General features: G+C 49.0%; 1 protein-coding gene across 2 annotated transcripts in view; it reads left to right on the forward strand.

The window, feature by feature from the left end:
* GANAB (glucosidase II alpha subunit) overlaps positions 1-22542 on the forward strand; it is a 919668-nt gene that overhangs the window by 614647 nt on the left and 282479 nt on the right. For both annotated transcript variants that reach the window (XM_069645184.1, XM_069645185.1), the window contains 2 exons: positions 3034-3130; positions 3389-3490. In XM_069645184.1, coding sequence (XP_069501285.1) covers positions 3034-3130; positions 3389-3490 — 199 coding nt within the window. The remainder of the gene's footprint in view (positions 1-3033; positions 3131-3388; positions 3491-22542) is intronic.

Genomic DNA, 22542 nt, shown 5'->3' on the forward strand with positions numbered 1-22542 from the left:
GGGATCACAACCTAGTTTTGAAATTTCTAATGTGTACTCCATTCAAGCCTATTTATTCCTGTCCTTTAAGATTGCTAACTCTGAAGAATATCCTTTTGGTGGCTCTTACATTAGCCCGTAGGGTTAAATGTTAAAGGTATTTGTACCGCGCACCGTCACCAACGGAATTGGTCCCCAGGCGCTCTGGCGGATCTGTAAATGATGAGGTGGGATGGGTTAGTAAAGTGAAGAGGGAGTAGGATAGTGAGAGGAGTGGTGTTCTGTTGGCAGCTTCAACTCGGTATACACCAGATGCTGAGCATTGGTGCGGGTATTGGATTGGTGTCAGTCCGCGTGTGCTGTTGCTCCGGCTTATGTGTTGTTGCAGTGTTGTGAAGTGCGTGTGGCTTGCTGTGCGAGAGATGGTTGTGTGTTTTTTGAGTGAGATAAGTATGCAGAGTTTGAGCTTATATTGGTTAGTGGATTACCTGACCTTTAGCGTGCTAACTTTCACAGTTTTGTTTAAGTGTGGCACCTGTTCACCTTCACAATTCTATCTGGATGCAGCGCGGGTCAATGTTTAGTATTCCATCTAGGTGTGGGCATGCCAACATTCACAGTCCCATCCAGATGCGGCACAGGCCAATATCCACAACTCTAAGTGTGGTATATGTTAACATTCAAGTTTCACCTATGTGCGGGCATGCTAACGTTCAAAGTCCTATCTAGATGCAGCGCAGGCCAATATTCTATAGTGCGGACATGCTAATATTCACAATTCTATCTAAGTGTGGACATGCTAATATTGTGGCATTATATGTTATTGGGAGGTAAGATAGGGGGGCAGGGGTTTTCTGGAGTAGAGTAATTGCTCTACTTCCCACCCATGCCACACTCAGTTTTTGTTGGTGTCTGTTGATTGTTGGCTTCACTGGCTGACACCGGCAGACACATCTTGGAGCCGCCAATGTCGGAGCCGCCCTTGGCCTTGGGGCCCTTTGCCTCAGGGGCTGCTGGGCAGGGGGTTGCCCTGGGTATTTCAGATTTGTCCATCAGGTGACCAATCACAGGGTGAGGCAAATTGTGAGGTGGGAGGAGGCGTGAAGACATGGGAAGCTGGTGGGGAGAGGGGGACAAGGCTGTACGCGGGCAGCTGGGGCTGGGTAAATATTTTAAAATGGGCCCAAAACGGTCCCAGGGTCTCCCACTCACCTGCTCTTAATTTCCTTGTCTTGCAAGCCTCTTTACACAATTTTCTTTAAGGATGGTCAATAAAGTTAAACCACCATTTTTGCCAAAAAGGGTCTGTCTTTCATTTAAATCAGATGATTATACTACTGTATTTTTGTCCTCCACCTCATCCTGGGAAGGAAGAGGAGAGATTATGCAGGCTTCACCCAAGAAATGCACTTAGCTTCTATATTTCCAGGATGTCTAAATGCAGAAGAGGATTATCCACTTTTTGTTGGTTACACAGGCCATAAATTGGGTATGGCGGTCACAAAAACCTTATCTAGGTGGATCATCTTGGGTATTTCTGAATGCTACAGATTAGCTAGAAAAGAACCTACTGAGGGTCTCGGAGCTCATTCAACCAGCGGCATGGCTTCTGCCTCTGTTTTATAGAGGGGAGTCTCATTTCGGGATATTTGTGCGGTGGCCACATGGTCCTGTCCACACATTCACCAAGCATTATAGTCTGGACTCTTCCTGAAGCCGGGAAGGTGTTTTTGGGAAGGCAGTGTTACATTCTGTACACACAGACCAATACGGAATTCCGAAATCTTTTTTAAAGATTGAAAATTCTGACTCCCTCCTCCAGAAATACAAGCACTGTTTCCGGGAGTCTATCGTAAGATGAGGAATATGTGGGAGGACACAATCCATTTGAAGAACAAGTTAACAGTGGTAACGTTCTTTCGATTGGATGTTCCTCCCACGTATTCCTCATCGCCCCTCCCAACCTGCCCTGCAGTACAATTTCCTTGTTATTGCAGTTTACGCTCGTTCAGGGTGAGTAGCTGTCGAGCGTAGGCTAAACCAATACACGTTAAAAACGGAACTGAAGCCAACGGTCGCTGCGCACAACATATATATACCATCAATGACATCGACATCGAAACGGAGGCCCTCAAGGGACATCGAGTCAACAGGCATCGGCGCCCCATGCTGGAATTTTTTTGCCGAAGCAGCTAAAGCTGGGTATCGAGATATCATGAGGAATACGTGGGAGGAACATCTAATCGAAAGAACGTTACCACGGGTAAGTAACCTTTACATCTTACCTGACACTGCATTACCGAGGCTGATGTAACAAGCTGTGAGTAATGAGACTAAAAAGTCACTAAGGTAAAACCACTGCTACCAGCGATTCAACTAAACTTGCAATTGTAACACATGTTATCAGGTAAGTAAGAAAGGGGATACATTGTATCCCCCAGCACTCCAGATAAGGTCTTCCTACTCACTTGCTTTCTCCCTTATCAGTACATTTGCCTCCAAGGCAAGAGTTTTAATGGCTGGATAACCTGGGAGTGGTGGAGTTTAAGTATTCCAGATACACACCCAACATTTCTATAGGTGCTTGGGACTAGTCAAGTTTGACATTGACGTTTGAGAGAACTGCTTTGGGTACTGAGTAGTAAGTAATCCCTGCACATTTGTTGACGGGACGACATGGCATAAGTATACAGATTATCTCTACAGTGCATAAAAGGGTGATTTTTCCAGTGAGCTCCCGTTGATTATGGCCCATCTAGACCTTTGCCACATCAAGGGATTTATTTGCAGTTAGCTGAAGTTAACAATATGTGGAGGATGCAAGAAACCATACTCTCCCAGTGTTTCTCCAGGTTTTTCCGAGCAACACACGACAGTAGCGGAAAGCATCCGAATGCAGAGAGTTAGAGCCCTACCAAACCTGGTTGTGTAATTGAAAGGCAACAAGACCACCAATACCTAGAGGTGTTGGGGGGTCACAATCTGATTTCTTAGGGGAGTCCTGCTTTGATTTCAATGTTATTTATATTTCCTTATCCCTCCCACCTCAACCAGCAACAAGCTACTGCAGAGGGACAGATCCAGCGTTCGGGTGGTCATGAGAGGCCCTTTGTGCTGAGCAGAGCCTTCTTTGCTGGGTCACAGCGGTACGGTGAGTGTTTTTATATTCGGTCATTTGTAAAAAGTGGAGGTGATGGCAAGGCAGGAGCATGGGAACACTACTGGGCACTAAACCAGAGAGTTGCAAACATGGCAGCGCTCTTTCTTGACTAGTCAATTGAGTAATGGTGGTGTTTACTGTAGGCTTTGGATATGAAAATGGAACACATGTTTGGCCCCTACTGTCATCGGATGCTGCCCTTACTAGAAAATTGTCTTTGCTGACCACTTAGTTTCTCTCCCGTTACAGGGGCGATCTGGACTGGGGATAATGCCGCTGAGTGGGACCACTTGAAGATCTCTGTGCCCATGTGCCTGAGCCTGGGGCTGGTGGGGATATCATTTTGTGGAGGTGAGAAAGATTGAGGCGTTTGGAATCCACATTGAGGGTTGAATTGTAGGATGGTATGCATGTGCAGGCTTGGAATCTCGGGTCGGGCGGGTAATGACTGAGTCTAAAACCTGAATGGATTTGCTCTTTAACATTAAAGACTATCCAATGCACTACCGTGAGGACAACGTGTACCTCTGTTGTTTCTTGATTGGTGTACTAACCTTTTTCCCAGATCAGCCCAATCCATGGTGTTAAGAAAAAATAAATGTTCTGCCTAAATTGTGAGTCCATTGAGCTGCTTGCTTTTGCCTGACATTTTTTCTCTGGGAGTCCTGTGCTGGTCTCAATGAGGATGCAACATCTGTTCTGGTTGGTTGCAGTGTGCCATAAGATTGTGGCTGTGCAAATTGTGGCCATTTTGACCCACATGGAAGCACTTTTCTTTCCTGAAGGCTATACATTGTGGTGTCTAGTTGGTTTAGAAATCAAGTAACCAAACAGCCCCTCTGTGATTGGATAGAGACCGGAAATGCTCATGAGGGTCATCCTTGACGTGGGTTCCAGGCAGGAGCTCACAGGGGGCTTCAATGGGCTTTTTGGGTTGTGGGTATGTCTGGGTTTCTCTTGCAATCCACATCCAAACTGGTATATGGGACAGGCCTGGGGCTGCTACTTTTTGTGTTTTGTCCTTTTGGTTTGTTGGTTCTGTGGGTTATGATTGTGGCCAAAAGCACTTCTACTGAAGTCCAGCTGCCATTGTAAACCATGTTCAGTATATTATCCTACCATAGCCCAAATGGCTCTTAGGACATAGGCACCCCATTTTTTGAAAGATGGTTATATCCCCCTACCTTTGTTTTAGGGTGTATGCTGGTGCCAGGTGTAATTTATTGTTGGGTTCACCAGGGTTTCAAGACGGTGTATCGCATTAGTAGCCCACTGTACCTTTTTGGTAGCTGATCAGAAAGATTTTTCTTTTTACAACTTTCCTTGCATTGACATCAATCGAGCCCCAAACTATTTTACTGTGCCTTGAACCCTGACCGTACTTTGGAGGTAAGTAAAGTATTTTTGCTTCCTTGCTTGGGCCATTCATTTTGGGGCTACTGGTCAGCCCTTATGGTTTAGTGCAAAGGGGGGGCAGGCTGTGTCCCCTTCTGTGATTCCCTTTTCACCTTCCACTGAAGGACTGCAGGGATGCTTGGTGTAACCCTTTTTGTTTTCCTTAACATTTTTACCTTTTCATGTGCTTAGGACAGGCTGCTGGCTGTGAACCATCTTTCATATCCACATACTCCAATGGGCCATGCCATATATGTTTAGCCCTATCGTTTTATTGTTCTTTGGTCGTCTTTCTGCCCTCTAAGGTCCAAAGCTGCCTTATATGGTAGGCACTAGTTCAGTAGAATTAGCTTTCTTTTTTTAAAATGTAATTCTCTCCCCCCCACCCCTTTGTGAGTCCCTCAGCACTTTTACCTGGACCGTTGGATTTTTAATCCATTCTCCTGAGTTAGTGGGAACCTTTTTCCACACTCACTCGGTCTTTTACTCTATCTCTGGGAACCTTTTTCAACCCTTTTGGTTATATCATTTTGGAGTCATGCTTTCCTCCACCTAAGGCATATTCAATTTATTATTGCAGCACACAACAGTTTATGTGCAGTTTTGCTGGGAACTCTTTGAGCTGCCTTCTATTTATTTTGTGATAACTACTGTTTCCAAGGATAGGGTGGGGGGGATACTTTGTATCCTACCTTACTATTATTTTGTGGTATCAACACACCCCACCTTATATGGAGTGCTGAGGGGACAAACTGTATCCCTTTTCCACTTCTCCTGTAATGGAGTGGCTGGTGCCTGTGGATGTTTCGTGAAACGTACACGCAGGCCGCTGTCACAGCAGCGATAAGGGACACATGGGTCACCATTGTACTAAATTGGTGCCGGTCTTCTTTTTTCGCCAACTCTTGATGGCTTGTCCGTTCTTGAGCCTTCTTCTGCCGTACTGAGTCAGGGAGGTCCCGCTCACTCTTTTGTGTTTGCCGGGCTTCCATTGCGAATCCCGCCGAGGGCTCCTGCGTGTCTTGGAGGACAGGAAGCTGGGAGTGCACCGAAACTCTGCAGGTCTTTGTCCTCTAGTATGCCTGCTTGAATCCAGTTCTGACTGGAAGGCTGGCTGTTCCTTTGGACAGCCACCAACTAAAGTTTGAATGTGGCATGACTGCTGATTGGCTAGAGTCCTGCATAAAGGCGAGGGTCCTGGCGAGTGTCCTGGAGAAGAACAAGAGAGTCGACGCATGAAATGAAGAATCTGAGGAAGGACGTTGTCTGCAGCCACCCCCTGCGACCGCCAGTGACCACTGCTGCTCCAACCTCCTCTTCTGATCGGCAGGGAAGATGCAAACCGTACGACTTCCTCCACTTGACTGATGGGCCTAGCCAATCTCTAGACAACCTGCATTTTGAGTCGTCCCTCGAACAGCTGTGGCCATCCTGGGCTTCAATACCCCCTATAGCCTTGGACCTGGTCCAATCTGCTGTGCATAGTCTCCTGAAGCACATATTCGGCTAGAACTTCGTGGGTATCCATCTGGACCTACAGTGGCTCTTTCCTGCTCTGAGACGTCTCCCCTTCCAACTCGGGGACCAAGAAATGGAGAGAAGCCTGCCCCATGACAACCATCGCTGAGCCAAAACATGTGTCGAGTCCCAACAACCCAGTATTGTGAAGATCTGCTGGGTGTCGCATCCAAAGAAGCTGACAGTCTACTCCCGCCAAAAGTTCCTTCTTCATCGTCCAGGCCAAGAATCCACACAGGATCTGTGGTCGCCTCACCTGGGCACCCACCAGTGACATGCTTCTTACTTCATGAAAAGATACAAGATACTATCCTGCTCCTCAGTACTCGCCTGGATGATTGTTGTGTTAAATCTTCCTCCTGAGCTTTCTGAGACGCATTGGAGTGGACAACCCAACTCTGTTCTCCCAGGCCTAAGCACAGGGGTCCTTTAGATACAATCCTTCAGGAGGTCTACCTGACCTCCCTGAACCATCTTTAACTAAACATTTTACTTGCAATGTTGATTCCTGTGATTTTAACGACAGTCTGTCTTTCTTTGTTCTTCCGACCATGGGCCCTGGTCCCCCAGTGTCCCAACTGACTTTGAGACTCTCATTCACAGATAGGGCTGGACTTTCTAAAGTCTAGATTGCCTAAAAGTACTTACCAGTATCTGTGCTGCTTTCTTTGAATGTTGGTTAAATAATTGATTTGCTACTCCTACTTGCCTGTATTCATCTAAAGTCTATTATTCTCAAGCATGGGGTCTGGCATGGATTCACATGCTCGTGAATATTCCCGTTGTCAGGCTGGGAATCCTCGGTAAAAGAAAAAACTGTTTCAATTTCGTTTCTAAACTGTCTATCTCCTATAAACCAATCACTGAGCTCTGGGTCATACTGCCCCAGCCAATGACTGCTCTCTAAGCCCCTCCTCTGGCAGCCATCTTCAGATTTTTACTGCACGTTCAAGTGTTGGGAGTCCTTGTGCTTTGCTCTTTGAGCTTTTTGCTGAGTTTTTCGCTTTTTGCGAGTTAAGCTCCTATTTTTCAGTCATTCGAGCCTGTGTGCTCCATCAATCATCCTTCCGATGAACGGGGACGCGTTTTTCAGATTTATCAGCGCCCCTCAAGGGCTGTCTTAGTCGAGGTTTCTTCTTGGAGGCTTCCAGAAGATTCTTCAGGCCTACACTGCGTGGATCATGTCGGACGAGAAGGATCACGCTTCCCTCTTCAGGCCTTGCTCCAACTGTGATTTGCAGAATGTATGCAGAGACGATAAGCATTCCCAGTGCCTGCCTTGTCTGCACCCGACACATAAGGAGGAAGATTGTGTGATTTGCTGTGGCTGCTCTAAGCGCACGTTGAAGGATCAGCACCAACGGCTGGAATTGTGGCTGCTGGCCAAGGCCCCTGCACCGGGTGGTAACCTGGGGCATGCCTCTGCCGGATCCGGAAAACCTGAGCGAGCTTCTAAGTCCTTTGAGGGCGCCCCACCTGTGGGGGCCCAACACAAGGCCAAGCACTGCGAGTCCGCTTCTGGCGGGGCACCGCAGCTGAGGGTTCCGCGACAGTCAGGGCACGATCGTCATACGCACCTACATTTATCTCCAGTCAACAATCTTCATCCAAGAGGAATTTGGATAATTTGGGTAGGCTGAGGGAGAACCCGGAGAAGGCCAAGCAGGTTACAGTGTCCCACCTACCTGCGATGGAGAAGGCCAAAGGAGACAAAGGTTCCAACCTGGCCCGAAGGAGAAGGCCAAACAGGACAAGGGTGTCCGGCCTTTCCGTGCAGGCCCAGGTGCACCAGGCGAAGGTGTCGTCCTCCCTCGAGGTGGTGGTGGCGTCGCTTTCAAAGGCTGAGGGGGCGGACCGGCAGGGTGCCACGGCGATGGCAAGCATGTCCCTTCCTCCCAGGAGGGGTGCTTCGAAAAAAACGGTTGAAAAGACCCTGGAGAAGAGGATGCCGGACCAGAGTCCAAGGCCGACCCCTCTGGACCCGAAGAAGGGGGTGGGAGGTGGCGAAGGCCTTCAAGGAACAGACATTTCTTCGGCTGATGAGGACGAGATGGTTTCCATCCATACCGTCCATGAGAGCGATGACGACGAAGGAAATGCTGGTGCCTCGCCCCATGACTGGGTCGGTGACGACGGGGACACGGATGGAGCCAACGACGGGAGGCCCCCGGACAATGAGGGGCCAGAGCCTACTCCTATACCCTAGAGACCTTTCACTGTACATCCTCTCGACCCTACACATGCTGGTGTCCGAGATTCAGAGGAAGATGCCGGTGACTCCACCGCCTGCTCCTCCAGCGGTGCCAGTGCCAGCCACCCCGTTGTCACTGGGGGAACCGCCGGCCAAGAAGAGGAGGAGGCAGTTTACGCCTCCATGCCCCCCTTTCCACCACCCTCCCACCCCCCATGGAGACGGAGTCGGACACAGCAAAGACAGGCACGGATGACGACGGCGGGATGGAGGACCTCCCATCTCCTCCGCCCAGAGCCTCTCCTCCGAACGAGATAGGATCTTTCCATGCTATGATCGGCCGAGCATCAGAGCTTTTCCAGCTCACGCCGGAGGAAAAGAAGGCAGGCTTCTTATATCAGCGCCGCAAGGCGAAGAGCAAGACAATCCTTTCGGTCCCACTACTGGACGATGTTTGGGATGAAGGGCTGGCTCTGATGAAGAACCCCTCAACAGCCCCAGCGAACAGAGACTGGTTGGAGTGCTTGCAGTCTCAACCGTCACCAGACTCGTTGGTCTCGGCAGCCACCAGGAAGAAATCGTTGAGTTCGACGTCTTCTGCGTCACCCATCTGGAGAATGAGGGAAAGAAATTGGATTCAATGGATAGAAGGGTTATCTACTCAGTGGTGACAACTTTTGAGGGCGCCAATGCCCTCGCCTTTGTAGCCAGATACCACCCGGAGCTGTGGTTTAAGCTGGCTCCCCTACTGCCCTTCCTCCCAGACGGCAAACAGGTAGACGCGTTAGAGATTCTTCAAGACGCTAGGTGGCGTCGGATCACACCATCACAGTGGCCATGGACATTGCAGACGCTGGTTTACGCCAGATGGGCAACAGCGTTTGCCTTCACCGTTGTGGCTGGCTCAAGGCCACCAACTTTAGGCAGGAGGTCCAGACAAGGGTTTTGGACATGCCCTTTGACAGGGACAACCTGTTTGGGAAGCGCTGGATGAATCCCTCCAGGCCATCAAGGCAGACACGGAGACGGCATGTGCCCTAGGCACGCTACGACGACCACCGTCCTTTCGTTCCGCGGAAGGGAAGTCTGGCCGGTCTATGAGGGGCTTCGGCGGGGGCTCCTCCTCTTACCGCCAGCCCTCTCGCTCCTCGACCCAGGAAGCCAACAGTGGCCGCTCCAAGGCTATCGGGGGCGGACGCCATCGTGTCGGGGACCTCAAGGCGCCCCGTCGACCGCCAAGCAAGAATGAACCAGCCAGAACATCATGGCCCCCCCATTCGTGCACCGCGGTGGGAGGCCTGCTGGCAAACTTAATCAGCGTGTGGAAGACCATCTCCACCAACCATTGGGTGCTGGACGCTCTCGCCCACGGACACACACACTAGAGTTCCAACGAAAGTGCCCCCAAGTACCACTGGTGACCCAGCAGGAAAACCACATCCCTCAGCTGCTGCTGGAGGTTCAGGCCATGTTCAAGAACAGGGTGATAGAGCTAGTTCCAAGGCGGCTCTGGGGCTCTGGAGTTTACTCAAGGTGCTTCCTCGTATGAAAGAAGACTGGAGGATGGAGGCGCATTCTCGACCTACGATGACTGAACAAGTATAGGAAGTCCCAAAAGTTCAGAATGGTCACGCTTCAGCATGTGCTCGGCCAGCTGGAGGCTGGGAGGCTTTGTCGTCGTTGGACCTAGAGGACGCTTACTTCCACGTCCCCATCCGCAAAGGACACCGCAAGTTTCTTCGCTTAGTCATTCAAGGGAAGCATTACCAGTTCAAGGATCATGCATATACCTGACCCGGCCCTGCGGTTTGCAGATGCGCCCCCTACAGGAGTTCCTCAACACTTGTTGGGTCCAGGTGTCTGGAGGCTTCCAGGACAGGATCGCGCTCGACAAGGAGTTCTGTCGGGCGATAAGGTAGTGGGGCGTGTGCCCCGCATGCAACACCTCTTGGGTCTCAGAATTTTCCCCTTTCCATCCTGCATTTGGGTCCCTTTGCAGCCTACCAGGCCCCTTTCAGTGCCTTCTCCTCCACCCCCTCCCTAGCTTTTTCCCAGATTTATTTTTCTATTTTTTTCCAGTACAGCTGTTAGCTTCTTCCACTACATCTGGGACTGCACTACTCATTCGCCGACATGACCGCGCTTCTCCCTTGTGTTTAGAGGCGATTGGGCCTCTTTTTCTCTACGCAGCTGGCAGGTCCGAGCCACTCTACCACGTCATATTGACGTCAGCACGTTACATTGACGCAAGCGCGAGCACGCTCTTCTCTTTTCTTTAGGGGCGATTGGCCCTCTTCCACCATACTCGCCCTTCCGGAGCTGTATACGTTGCTATAGCACTAGGTGCGAATGGAAGCTAGCAACCACTACCATTCAGGTATGTTGTTTTCCCAGCCAGATCCTCTCTGACCACTAGTAGATAATCGCTCTCGCTAATCTTCCACATTGTGATCATATTCTCCTAGATGGCCTAGCTGCGTGCATGAGTTGCTGATTGCCATTGCTGCCTGTCACCTGAGTGTCTTCTGACATTCTATCGCCTCCTTGCTCCCTGGATGCCCTCCATTAGGTATGGGTCCCTCTATATGTACAGGTGGTTTTTTTCATTCACTATAAAGGCATGGGTCCCCCATCCCTCCACCTGCACAGTGGGCTATCTCCACCCAAGAGTTATGTTTTTTTTCCCCCCACCCATACATAGAGGATGTTTATAATATTATTTATATGCATTTACCTTCCACCACCCCCACGCATAGACACCAGCAGGTCCTCCCACACCCGTCTCGGCACCTGTACACACCGGGGCCCTTGGCTCCAGGGTCACTTCAGTTCCCTTTCCCTCCTCCTCCAGCCCCCCCTTCGGCGGAAAAGACCTCTCACAAGTGCCCAGATAACTTCGAATTTACCAACCTAAATCACTTGGTTTCTTCTATTTGCACATTCTAATGCATGAAGACCACCTTCACGCTAGCACATATTTATTGTTGCCAGTGGTCCATTTTAACCCCCTTCCCTGTTTCCGTTTCCCTCCCCTTTACCCCCCTTTTTTGTCTCCGCACAGGAGACACCAACACTTCTCTTCAGCAATCCTGAACTCCGACAAGACAGCTTGTATCATGAATCACGGTCCTGATGAAGATGGCTTCAATCACCATTGAAACCGGTCGACCCTTTTCGGACATGAGGGCTCTCATGACCGACCTTTTGATCTCTATCACACCAACAAAGAGACTTTGCTTTCTGGAAATTGTTTACTTGTGCACACTCAGTACTAACGAGTGAGCAGGTTTTATAAGAGCCAACTTTTAGCCCTGCAGCCCCTTGGGCTGCCTTTTTAGTGTATTACCCAACAGTGGGTTCTCCAGTTGTACTGTTTTCAAACTCTAAACCAAAGTGACCTATGGGCTGTATTAAATGATTATACTGTGGATAGAATAGAAACAGTTGACCTGCCTCCCAGGTTGTACCTATGTCTAAGACCCAGCAGTCACAGAATCTAACCTACAGTTCTATGAAATACTGCTATACCACTCTGGAGAACGCCATTTTTTTTAGCTTCTAACGAGAATTGAATCCCTTTGTCTACTCTAGACATTGCCACTAGTATAGAAGATTGAGGGACAGCTCTCTCCTCTATATCTGTTAGATAGGCGATACATCACGCGCCACCCAGGGAAAGGCACTCCTGCCAGGGACAGGGTGGTGTTCTTTAGGGTGAGATACGCTGAGCCGGGTGGCCCCTTCCTTTGTGTTAGAATGTGAGCAATCATCTTGCCCTATTTTTGCATTTTTGATTTGTATGAATGACTACCTTCTTAGAGAACCGTTGTTTCTGTGTTACCACATGTTTTCTTGTTAACGGTTAAAAGGACTACCACGGCTGTCCGTGCTCTTTAGCTTTCTCAAGCTTTCCCTGTTTGTTTCTAGACAATCTGAGTACATTTGGGTCTCCTAGGTGACTAAGCACAGGGAGTTTCGGGCACCTCCCTCACTTCCTGCCTACCCCAGACACCCTGGAGCCAGAGGCGGGCTTCACTCGTGAATCCAGCCAAAGACAAAACTAACAAAGGGACCAAACCTGGGTTGGCGTGCAGAGTAAATCTCAAGAAGGACCTTTCCATAAAGAAATGGCGAAAAAAAGACCATGGCCATTTTGACTAAAAAAATGGCACCCTTGGGTGCTTTACTGCAGCTGCGAACGCAGCCAGCGGATAATGCACATCACGGTAGTTAAAACGAAACCACTGCCACCAGCCATTCAGTGAGGAAAGGGTAACATAAAAATGTTACATGAGAAGCTAGAAAAAAGGGGATACTAGGTAACCCCTCTAGGACCCTATTGTAAGATGGTGTGTGCTGGGTCTAGAAAGTTACAAATGTAAGTAAAGTCAATTTCACTTTACTGCTCTGGGAAACAGGAGTTTATCCCAGAGAAGGTATTTAACCCTTGGGAAATCTGAAAGACATCCCTCTGCTACTGCACTGAATCTGCTGTGTGACACAATGTAAAAGATGATGCCTATGGAGTTTGTCAGGCTCCATAACCAAAAAGAAACGCAAAGCTCACAAATCACATTGAAATACATGAGAGAGTGGGGGAAAAAGGGTCTCCCTCTCTCCAGGTAAAAAAATCAAGTCCTCAAAATCCAGAAAAGTTGCTGGGGGTCTCTAAGGTAGAGGGAATTGGCACATTTCTGAGAATTCTCCCTAACAGCTGCCGAGGAGAAGTTGGCGTTCACTTGGCGGGTTAGTGATAGGGTTGCATGAAGGTATACCCCCAGTGTTTTTACTGCTGGGGAGACTGGAATCTGGGTGCCATCAATGTTGAAAGCAGAATATTTAGGGTTGTTTTTTTGACACTGTTGAGGGTCCAACAATAACGAGCTGTGTTTTATCGTCATTGCAGAGGCCGTGTATTGCCATCCAGGCTTGGATGTTGCGTAGGCTGCGCTGAAAGTGTCAGCATTGTTTGCATAGTTACCAGAGAGGGGTAGGAGAATTTGCATATCGACGGTATAATTTGTGTAGTCTATGCCGAGTGAGTCCAGAAGGTCGAAAAGTGGCTTTGTAAAGATTTTATATAGCGTTGGAGGGACGCATGATCCTTGTTGAACTCCACAGTTAATTGGGGCTGGTGGAGCACTGGCGTTCTCAGCAAATACTCATTGCTCTATCTTCCAGGAAGGAGGCGATCCAGGTGAGAATAATGCTGAGGTGGTAAAATGGTGGCAGAGAATTTTGGTTCAATGTTCATTCAACTGTTTTTTCAATGGGTTTTTTGCAGAATGTTTTTATCGGAAAAAACCATCACATTTTATTTTTGAGGCCCCCTCCAAATCTCATCTATGCATAAATGGGCCACATCGTGGCCACAGTGATTAGCCCCGTGGGTTCACATACCAGTGGGGGGCAAAGTATATAATCTCAACAAGAAAGAAAGGATACTGGTATGTGTTGGGTTGGCTACTGTGAAGTCTAAATGAATTGGAAAGGTTCACCTGGTCTCAACCCATATAGTCTTGATAATTTATCAAAATTTACATGCACAGAAGGTGTGCTGGAAACCTCCACAATAATGGAACAAAAAAAAGGTTTTTTAGAAAAAAAACTTTTATATCACAACTTAGTGCATATAATAAAAACCAACTTGGAGGTACATATATAATTGAAGACATAAATACAAATCTTCCATTTGTGGAAATAAAGAATGACAATTTTAACACAAAGGGAAAAAAAGAGAAGGATTAGTGCATCAAAAAGAAAGCATACATAAAAATACAACGACAATTTTCCTATTAGCAAAACAACAGTTATTTATCACTAAAGTATTGGAATAGATCAAATAGCAAAACATTAGAGTAAATATAGTGATAAGTACCATACTGTCTCTATTTGAAATTATAGAAACTCAAAAATGAATATTCTTCAGTGTTTTGAATCAATCCCCAAGGACTCAGGGATGAGAATGGGGTCTGCCAACGCTTTGGGGGGAGTCAAAAAGCAAAAAATTAGATACATGTTTAACAGAGAGGACATGGTCCCATTAATGGATACATGTCACATAGGCAAAAAAAAGAGAGAGATCCTGGTGTCCACAGGTGATGCTGTGAAGGACCTGTAATTCCCCTCTGATAGAAGAAAAGCGTTTCGGCGGAACAGGATTGGATAAAGACAAGAAGAAAGTGTTTTTCATATCCAAGGATTGTCCTCTGCCTTCATCAGGGCAATGTTTGGCAAGACCTTGAAAAGGGCTGCTGTCTAAGTGAGCCAATGGACGTGGGGTACTGATGGCTGGTGTCGCAGAGTCCGACCGTCTGATGAAGTGTATGAGGGTCCAGAAGGTGATTCGCGTACAACAAAGGCAGAAAAGAGGGACCTGGTTCGCATATGTGTCCTTGGTCCGAAGGTAGTAAAAGAGAGACCGGAAACCATCAAGTGGAAAAAGGCTGAAAAAACATCTCGGTCGACTTCCCAATGTTAATGAGTGCCACCGGGACACGGAAAGTCGGATGTGGGCCCTGCATCATGTCAGCCCAAGCACTCGAGTCAACTAAGACTCCTGAGATGCCTCACCCCGCCGACTGCTCATAGAGAGCAAAGACAGACCGCAAACCTCCAAATCTCCCCTCTCATATTAGTTTTACTCTATTCCCTACCCTCCATCCCTTTATATAGCCATATCCACCCCCAAAACCCATACATTTTTCAATGGTTTTTTTCAAGAAAAGATATTTGGCAAAAAAAAACATCAGAAAAACAGTAATTGAATGAAAGTTGTACCAGAATGTTATGTTCCACCAGATCAAAGGGCACAGACAGATCTAGGAGGAGAAGCAGGGCAGGTCTCCTTTCATCCCTGATCTCGTCGGTCTGGTTTTTGAGGTCTAGGAGTGCTGACTCTGTGCATGGCCTGGGCAGAAAGCAAGACTGGCAGACTCCCAAGATGCGATTTGCTTTCAGATGGTGCTGAATCTGGACATATGCTGCTCTCTCCAGAATTTTTTTTAGGAGAGGGACTCTGTGGTGATTGATCTCCCCAACAACTACCGACCAGTGTCGAAGGGAGGTTTAAAAAAAAAAAATAGTTTAGAAGCCGGACCCAAGCTTCTTTAAGGTTGGACGGTACTGTCTGCCGTGAAAGATGCATTGATAATGGCCATGATGAAATGTGTTGATGCTTCAGCACAGTCTGAGAGAGGCAGGGCATACATCACCTCTACATCTCGAAGGTTTCAGGCTCTTAAGGATGTGTAGAGTTTGTATTTCAGAGACATGGAAGCTAAACAGTGGGTGTCTTGGCTATTGGTCGTGGAGGGGGAGGTGATTGCAATGGCCAGGCATGTAGGTTTCAGAGTAGATCGTTTTAGAATGTTTTTGTTTGTGTCGTATCAATTTTTAGTAACTTGGCGTTCTGCATGTTGGTGCACCATGATATGTCTTTAGTGAGGGTACAGGGTAGGGAGGTAGGGGCTTCCAATTCCCAGAGTATGGTGAATAATTCTCGATTGTCAGATTTGCCGTTAGCTATTCTTGTATTAAAAGTGGTGGCTTTGGCGTGAATGATGGCTTCTTTGTACCATTTGGAGAGACTTGTGAACACCTAGTAAAGGCGTTGAGCGTTTTCTTCGAAAATGTTTCAGCAAGTCATTTTTTGGTTGAGTTCCAGGACGTCAGGGGTGATCCAGGAGTTGATACGTAAGGGGCTATGGTGTCTACCGCTGCAGTTAAGGTTTTGGCAAAGACATCTGCTAGTATTTTGTGATCTTGTGAGCCAGGCTCTCCTGTTTAAGGGCATCAAGGGGTAGGATGTGGTCTTTGGTTAGTTTGCGGGAGCTTTGTGCCAAAGACGGCAGTAGTGCTACAGTGGAGGGTTATGTTTGTTGGCAGAGAGGGATAGTAAAGGCAATGATGTGGTGGTCGACCACGGGCAGGGAGAATTGGATATAATGGAAATGAGGCAGCTGAGGTTGGCGATCCAATCCAGGGTGCGACTGCTGATGCCATGGCTAAACCCAAAGGGCATTCAGAGAATTAGCCATGGAGGTCGCTTTCAGTTCAGTAGGGTCATTAAGGCCCAGGTTCAGGTCACCAAGGAGGATAACTTTCAAAGAGGGCTTAATATGGTCTCCTAACGTGTGAAGGTGTTCCTCGAAGGTCAGGATGGCGGCGGGTGGGCAGTAGATAACATGGACTGTGATTGTGTTATTGGGGGTGTTAGTTGGTTTCACTGATGGGATGTCGCAGTTCTTGTTGAGCGATGTCGAAATGCCTATTAGTACCGGACGAGGGTCAATCAGAATGTAACAAACATTCTGATTGGCCCTGGCCGCGGCTTTACCCGAACAGGAATCCCTCGACTGGGATTCCTTTCCTTTGTTCCTGGGCAGGGGGCGTGGTAGCCCCTCAGCCAATGAGGAGGCTCGAAACAGGGCAATCCCCACTCCGAGCCTCCACACGGCTGGAGGCTGCCGTCCTCCCCCCTCTGGGGATTCACGTGCGTCCGCTCCCGATGGCTGCCATGGAAAGGGAAAACAGACATTGTTTTCCCTTCCCCGGCAGCCATTTTATTTGACTTTTCTTTTTTTTTTTTTGTTCCGAAACAGTTTCTGGGCTGGAGGACGGTTTGACTTCACTTGCCGCCAGCCTGTCCACCCTTGAGGTACAGATCAGGTCAGTGCCCGCCAAGAAGGAGGACCTTGAGGAGAGGGCCTGCAGAAACAATATGCATCTGGTGGGCATTCGAGAACGAGGGCAGCTCAAGATGGAGGAATTTGTGGAAACTGTGTGTAAGGAGTTTTAGGGTGATCCGAGCTGTCCCCCACACCCCCTGTTTGTGGTGGAATTGGCCGACCACCCGGCCGGTGCCTGGAGCACCTCCCGCCCCATCATTGCACGCCTCCTGAATTATATAGACTGGGACACTATCCTCCGTCTGGCCAGAGTGAAAGGAGATCGCCAATTCTACGGGGACAGGGACCAGGTTTATCCTGATATTTCAGCGGCAGTCCAGGCGTCGAGACGGTCCTTTGCAGGGGTCAAAATACTCCTTAGGGATTACAGTAACCCATACTCTATGCTGTTCCCAGCAAAACTCTGAATCCAGCACAATATGAGGACACAATTCTTTACGTCTCCGGAGGCGGCAAGGTCTTTTAAGATTCGGCTGCCTCGACTTTAGATTGTACCACCCACGGGTGGCAGGGCCACACAGGCTTGGCCGGGCCCTAGCGGCCCGAGCACAGCGCTGGTTTTGGTTTGTGGGTTTGAAGATGGGAGGGGGGGCTGTTTAATGGGCGTGTTGGAGGTTGCCAAAGGGACACGTGGGTTGGTCCTAGACGACTCATGGGGGTGAGGGGGGCAGGTCAGAGTTAGGTTAACAGGAAGAGGGGTTACAGAGTTAATTAGGGGGTGGCACCTGGGGTTGTTTTTGTTGTTGGGAGTCCGATTCTCATCAGAGAGCTCACCCTTCTATCCTGCGGTGCAGTCCGATACCGTTAAGGAGCAATAAATACGAGGGAGAGCGGGCTCCAATGCCTGGGTATCTTGGGGGCAAATGGTATTTTGCAAATGCACATGGAACATTATGGGGGGGAGAACCACCCCTCCAAGATCCGGAAGGTTGCACAATACCTTAGAAGACATCAGATAGAGGTGGCCTTTGTCCAAGAAACCCATCTCACTCCCTCCTCCGAACACACATGAGGTGCCCATTGGGGATGCCACAGGTATTCTCTTCCTACTTTTCTTACGCTAGAGGGGTTGATATCCTGATCGGCAGTGGTGTCAAGTTCTCTTACGTCTCGTCCCTTCCTCCATACGCATGGGCGTCCCTTCATAGGGACGGGAGATAGAACCTTTTTCACCAAAAAACCCTTCTTCCCCTTTAAATTTAGAGGCAAGTGTGGGTGCAGCCCTGGGAGCATGCGCTACTCTGCCGCCGCCCACCGGCGCCACTCCTCAGTCCCCTTTTCCACATTAATGGGAACGGGCCGATTTCACAAGCGCTCCTCGGATTGGCTCTGCCATGTAATTCCACGCACGTATACTACTTCTTATGTTTTTTGTTTTTATCATTTAGATACTCGGTCCTCAGGCGTCAGGCTCCTCCCTGGCGCATGTCGACTTCTACAGGGTTCAGCAGGCATCCATCCTGCAATGAGCTCTTTCCAACCTCAAACCCCCGCGCCCTCTGCCTATGTTGCCTTTGCCCATCCATGGCCGTCAGGCTTGTACCGCATGCAATGCGTCCTCCACAAGGTCTCTGAAGAATGGAAAAGCCAGGTGGAGGGAGCTCTTCCAGAGATCGCCTCCAGAGCACCTGAAGGACTTCATTGATCCAGGCCCAAGATAGGGCCACTCTTTTCCAGCACACCTCGCAAGGTACACTCCTTCCAAGGACTCGCCCGTTCGGGAGGGAACCTCTCAGGTTCTCATACCAGCACGAGTACCGAGACTAAGCTAGCTGCTGGCCAGCAGGCTGAGGTGGTCAGTGGATCCTCCCGGTGACAGTGCTGAGGGTCCGGGAGGTTCTTTTACCAGGTCTTCACCCGAGGGGCCATGCCATAGTACCGGCAGCATGTTAGAGGGGACGCCTATATGCAGCACTACCTGCAGCTCTGCCGAGGGCAATACGCCTTCCGTGTCACGGCCTGAGGTGCAGGATAGGCCTTTTGGTCCAACACCAAGCTTCTTGGACGAGGCTGGTTCCAGCGAGCCAGGTGACACGACTTCGATAGTTGGCATGCAGTGCGACAAAATGGCTGCCGTGCGAGACCAGATGGCTGCTCATCCGATACCCCCTCTTGCAGAGCGGGTGGAGGAAGGAGTCACAAGGTGCAACTGGTGTCGACCAGGTGTGTTGCCTACAGTTTATCCATCAGCAGCGGAGGTGTGCCTGGCCCCAGATGCCCTGGGCCACTCCGTCAATATATACTGCCTCCTCTACAGCCTCCGAAGACAGATTCTTCGTAAGGTCCAGAGGGCTGAGGCGAACTCCCCAGAGGGACATCCTCTGGGTTGGCTTTGGGGGCATGCTCCCTCAGGTCACCTCACCGGCACCAATAGTCATTCCACCGAGTGATCCGGTGACACAGGCCCCAACGCAAATGCCACTGCCCCAGCCGTCTCCTCAGATAGACTTTCTGGCCTCCCACAGTACAGGTGGTTCCACACCAGCCTCTGCAGCAGCCACCGGCTCCGATCTCCGGCCTGCGGCCAACGGCGCCCAGCACTCCTCCATTGGAGATGAAGACTGGGCATATGTGCTGAGACAAACTCAAAGTATCCTTCAACTCTAAATACAAGCTGATACACTTACATTTCTTACACCAGGTCTATCACACTCAAGCCAGGCTCCACAGACACTTTCCCACCACCCCAGCTGCCTTTCAGGTGTGACTTTGCTCTGGCAGGTTTTCTCCATCTGGCATGAGCATGCCAGCAGGTCTCCAGGTTCTGGTCAGAGGTGTTAACCAAAATGTCGCTGATCATCGGGGGAACCACTGGAGCCAGACCCTGTTGTGGCTCTGTTGGAATGTACAAGGGCCTTGCGGACCGCGATAAGACGCTTGAAGTGGCTGTTACCTTGTGGTAGCGAGCAGGAGGGTGGCTCTGGCCTCTGGGAAGGACGTCCACCCAGCGCACAGGGCTGATTCCAGGATGTTGCCTACTGTCACAATGTAGAGACTGCCTTTATTCAGACTTTGCCATTGTATGCTAGTCCTCCAGAGGTTTGGGGCCCATATATCCAATACTTGATTAAAACAGCGGACTGACAAAACTGAGAGAAGTATTGATAATCTGTTTCATGTACTGCCATGTACTCCTGTTTGGGTGGGCGATGGATGGAATCGGACTCCATGAATGTTTTTCTTTGGTTGATAAATAACAAAAATAAAGTATTTCTTTTAAAAAGGAGCAAGGGAGGAACATGGTAATTGTTAATGGCTTATTTGAAAAGAAGGGTCTTGAGGTGTTTCCGCAATACGTGGTAGGAAGGCACATTCCGCAAGTGAACAGGGAATTTGTTCCAGAGAGCTGGTGCTCGGATTGTGAAGCTTGCTCCACCTGCTCTCATCCTGTTGAAGCGAGGTGTGATCAAGCAATGTGTGTAGGTAAGTCTGACAGGTCTGGATGGAAAGTGGTTTTTGATGGTGTACGCGAGGTATTCTGGTTTACAGTTGTATGTGATTGAGAGCATCTTGATTTTGATTCTGTCTTTGACAGGGAGCCAATGGGCTGACTTTCTGGCCTCCGAAATGTGGGCCCGTCTTCCGATATCTAGTGATGCTCGCGGAGCGTTGTTTTGAGCAATTTGGCGTTTGTGCAGGTTTTTCTCTGATCCTCTTAGCAGCGAGTAACAGTATTCCAGGTTGGATCCTATAAATGCTCGGGCAATTTTGATGCGATTCTGCAGGGAGAGAAAGGGTTTGCTGGCGTTAATGAGCTTGGTTGCATAGCCTGAGGAGGCAATGTGGTTGACGTGGCGGGGTCATGGTGAGAGGCGCCTAGGTATACATCAAGCGTTTTGACCGATGACGATACAGGTATCTTGTGTCAGTCTATCGTGAAGGTTTTGTAGGCATCGCTGAGTTTGGATAGGTGAGCTAGTGGGCCGGTGGAGGAGTTCATTGTCATTGAGGCAAAGGCTATGTGCCACAATCCAGGACTAGATGGTTTCGTAGATGTTGATGCGGCAGGTGTCGGTGGGGTAGTCGCCAGAGAGGGGTATGAGAATTTGCGTGCAATCTGTGTAATTTGTGTATGAGACACCAAGGGCATTCAGTTGGTCGAAGAAGGGTTTGTTGTAAATGTTGTACAGTGTAGGCTATACGCATGAGCCTTGAGGAACGCCACAGGAGGTGGGTGTGGGGCTGGCGGTGACCTCCCCTGCGTAGACACTGGATGATCTATTGGCAAGGAAGGAGGAGCTCCAGCTGCTGGCCTCTAGTGAAGTGGGCCGAGGTTTAGAGGGCTTGGCATAGGATATCATGATCCACAAGGTCATTCTTGCGCTTGTTACTACTTCAAATTCACCCTCTCGGCACAACTTTACTACCGCTGATCCAGTATGCTTTTCGCCAGTCGGTTGTTAAATTAAGAACCATCAATAAAAACAGCACCCCTCCCCGGAGGGCATTTTCTATAGCTTGGGGAATTTCATTATAGTTTTCAGTATACATTGTGCAATCGTGTACAGTAATCATCCTCCCCTGCTGGTTCAGCTATGAACATTGCTGGATTCACGGTCTTACATCTGACAATTTTAATAGCAGGATTCAATACAATTAATTTATATCCTAATGCTCTTTGTGTGGTCAATGTAATTTTAGGTTGCTCTAAAATCGCAAATAATGCATGCTCTACAAATAATGTTACTGAACACCTTGTTATAGAAGAGTTTTCGATTGCGAATCTAGCAGCTGCTAAAGACTGCTCACAGGGATAATGCCCTTTTATAACCGGATCTAAAATCCCACTATAATAGGTCAATGGTTTGTGTCCATGTGCTAAGGATTGCTGTCATGCCTTCTCCATTTGAATAGGAAAATAAGTATGTTTCTCCAGGATGAGGTCTGGCATGGATTCACATGCTCACGAATATTCCCTGTCGTCAGTCCGGGAATCCTCAGTAAAAGAAAAAACAATTTCACTTTCACTTACAAACTGTCTTTCTCCTATAAACCAGTCACTGAGCTCTGGTCATACTGCCCCAGCCCATGACTGCCCTCTCCCTAAGCCCCTCCTCAGGCAGAGATCTTCAGATTTTTACCACACGTTTAAGTGTTGGGAGTCCTCGTGTTCGCTCCGATAGCGTTTCTGTTTTCATGCTTTTTTGATAAAAAGTTCCTATTTTTGTCAAATAGAGCCTGTGTTCTTTCTTCCTTTGCCCAGCAAGCAGGGATCCGTTTGTCGGTGTCTTTCAACACCCCTCATGGGCAAGAATAGATGAGAGTTCATCGAAGAGTCCGGAATGCCATTGGGCCTACACCGCACGCTGTACAATTTCAGAAGAGGAGGGAGGATCCTTCTTTAAAGTTCCACTCAAGCTGCGGATTGAGGAACGTGTTTGTGGAGGACAAACACTCCCAGTGCCACTACTGTCCATCTGGACCACAGGGAAGCGAATTGTGAGATCTGCCTTGGTTTCTCCAAGCACACCGTCAAAGATTGTCCCAGTAGGTTGGCGGCTGGCTCAACGGCAAGGCCTCTACCCCATGCGGCAAGCAGGGGCATGCCTCACCCAGGACCGGCTGGTCCGAGGAGTGGCCTTCTAAGTCCTTTGAGGGTGCTCCATCCA

The sequence above is a fragment of the Ambystoma mexicanum genome, chromosome 2p (assembly GCF_040938575.1).
Source record: "Ambystoma mexicanum isolate Mex_15411 chromosome 2p, UKY_AmexF1_1, whole genome shotgun sequence".
NCBI lineage: Eukaryota > Metazoa > Chordata > Amphibia > Caudata > Ambystomatidae > Ambystoma > Ambystoma mexicanum.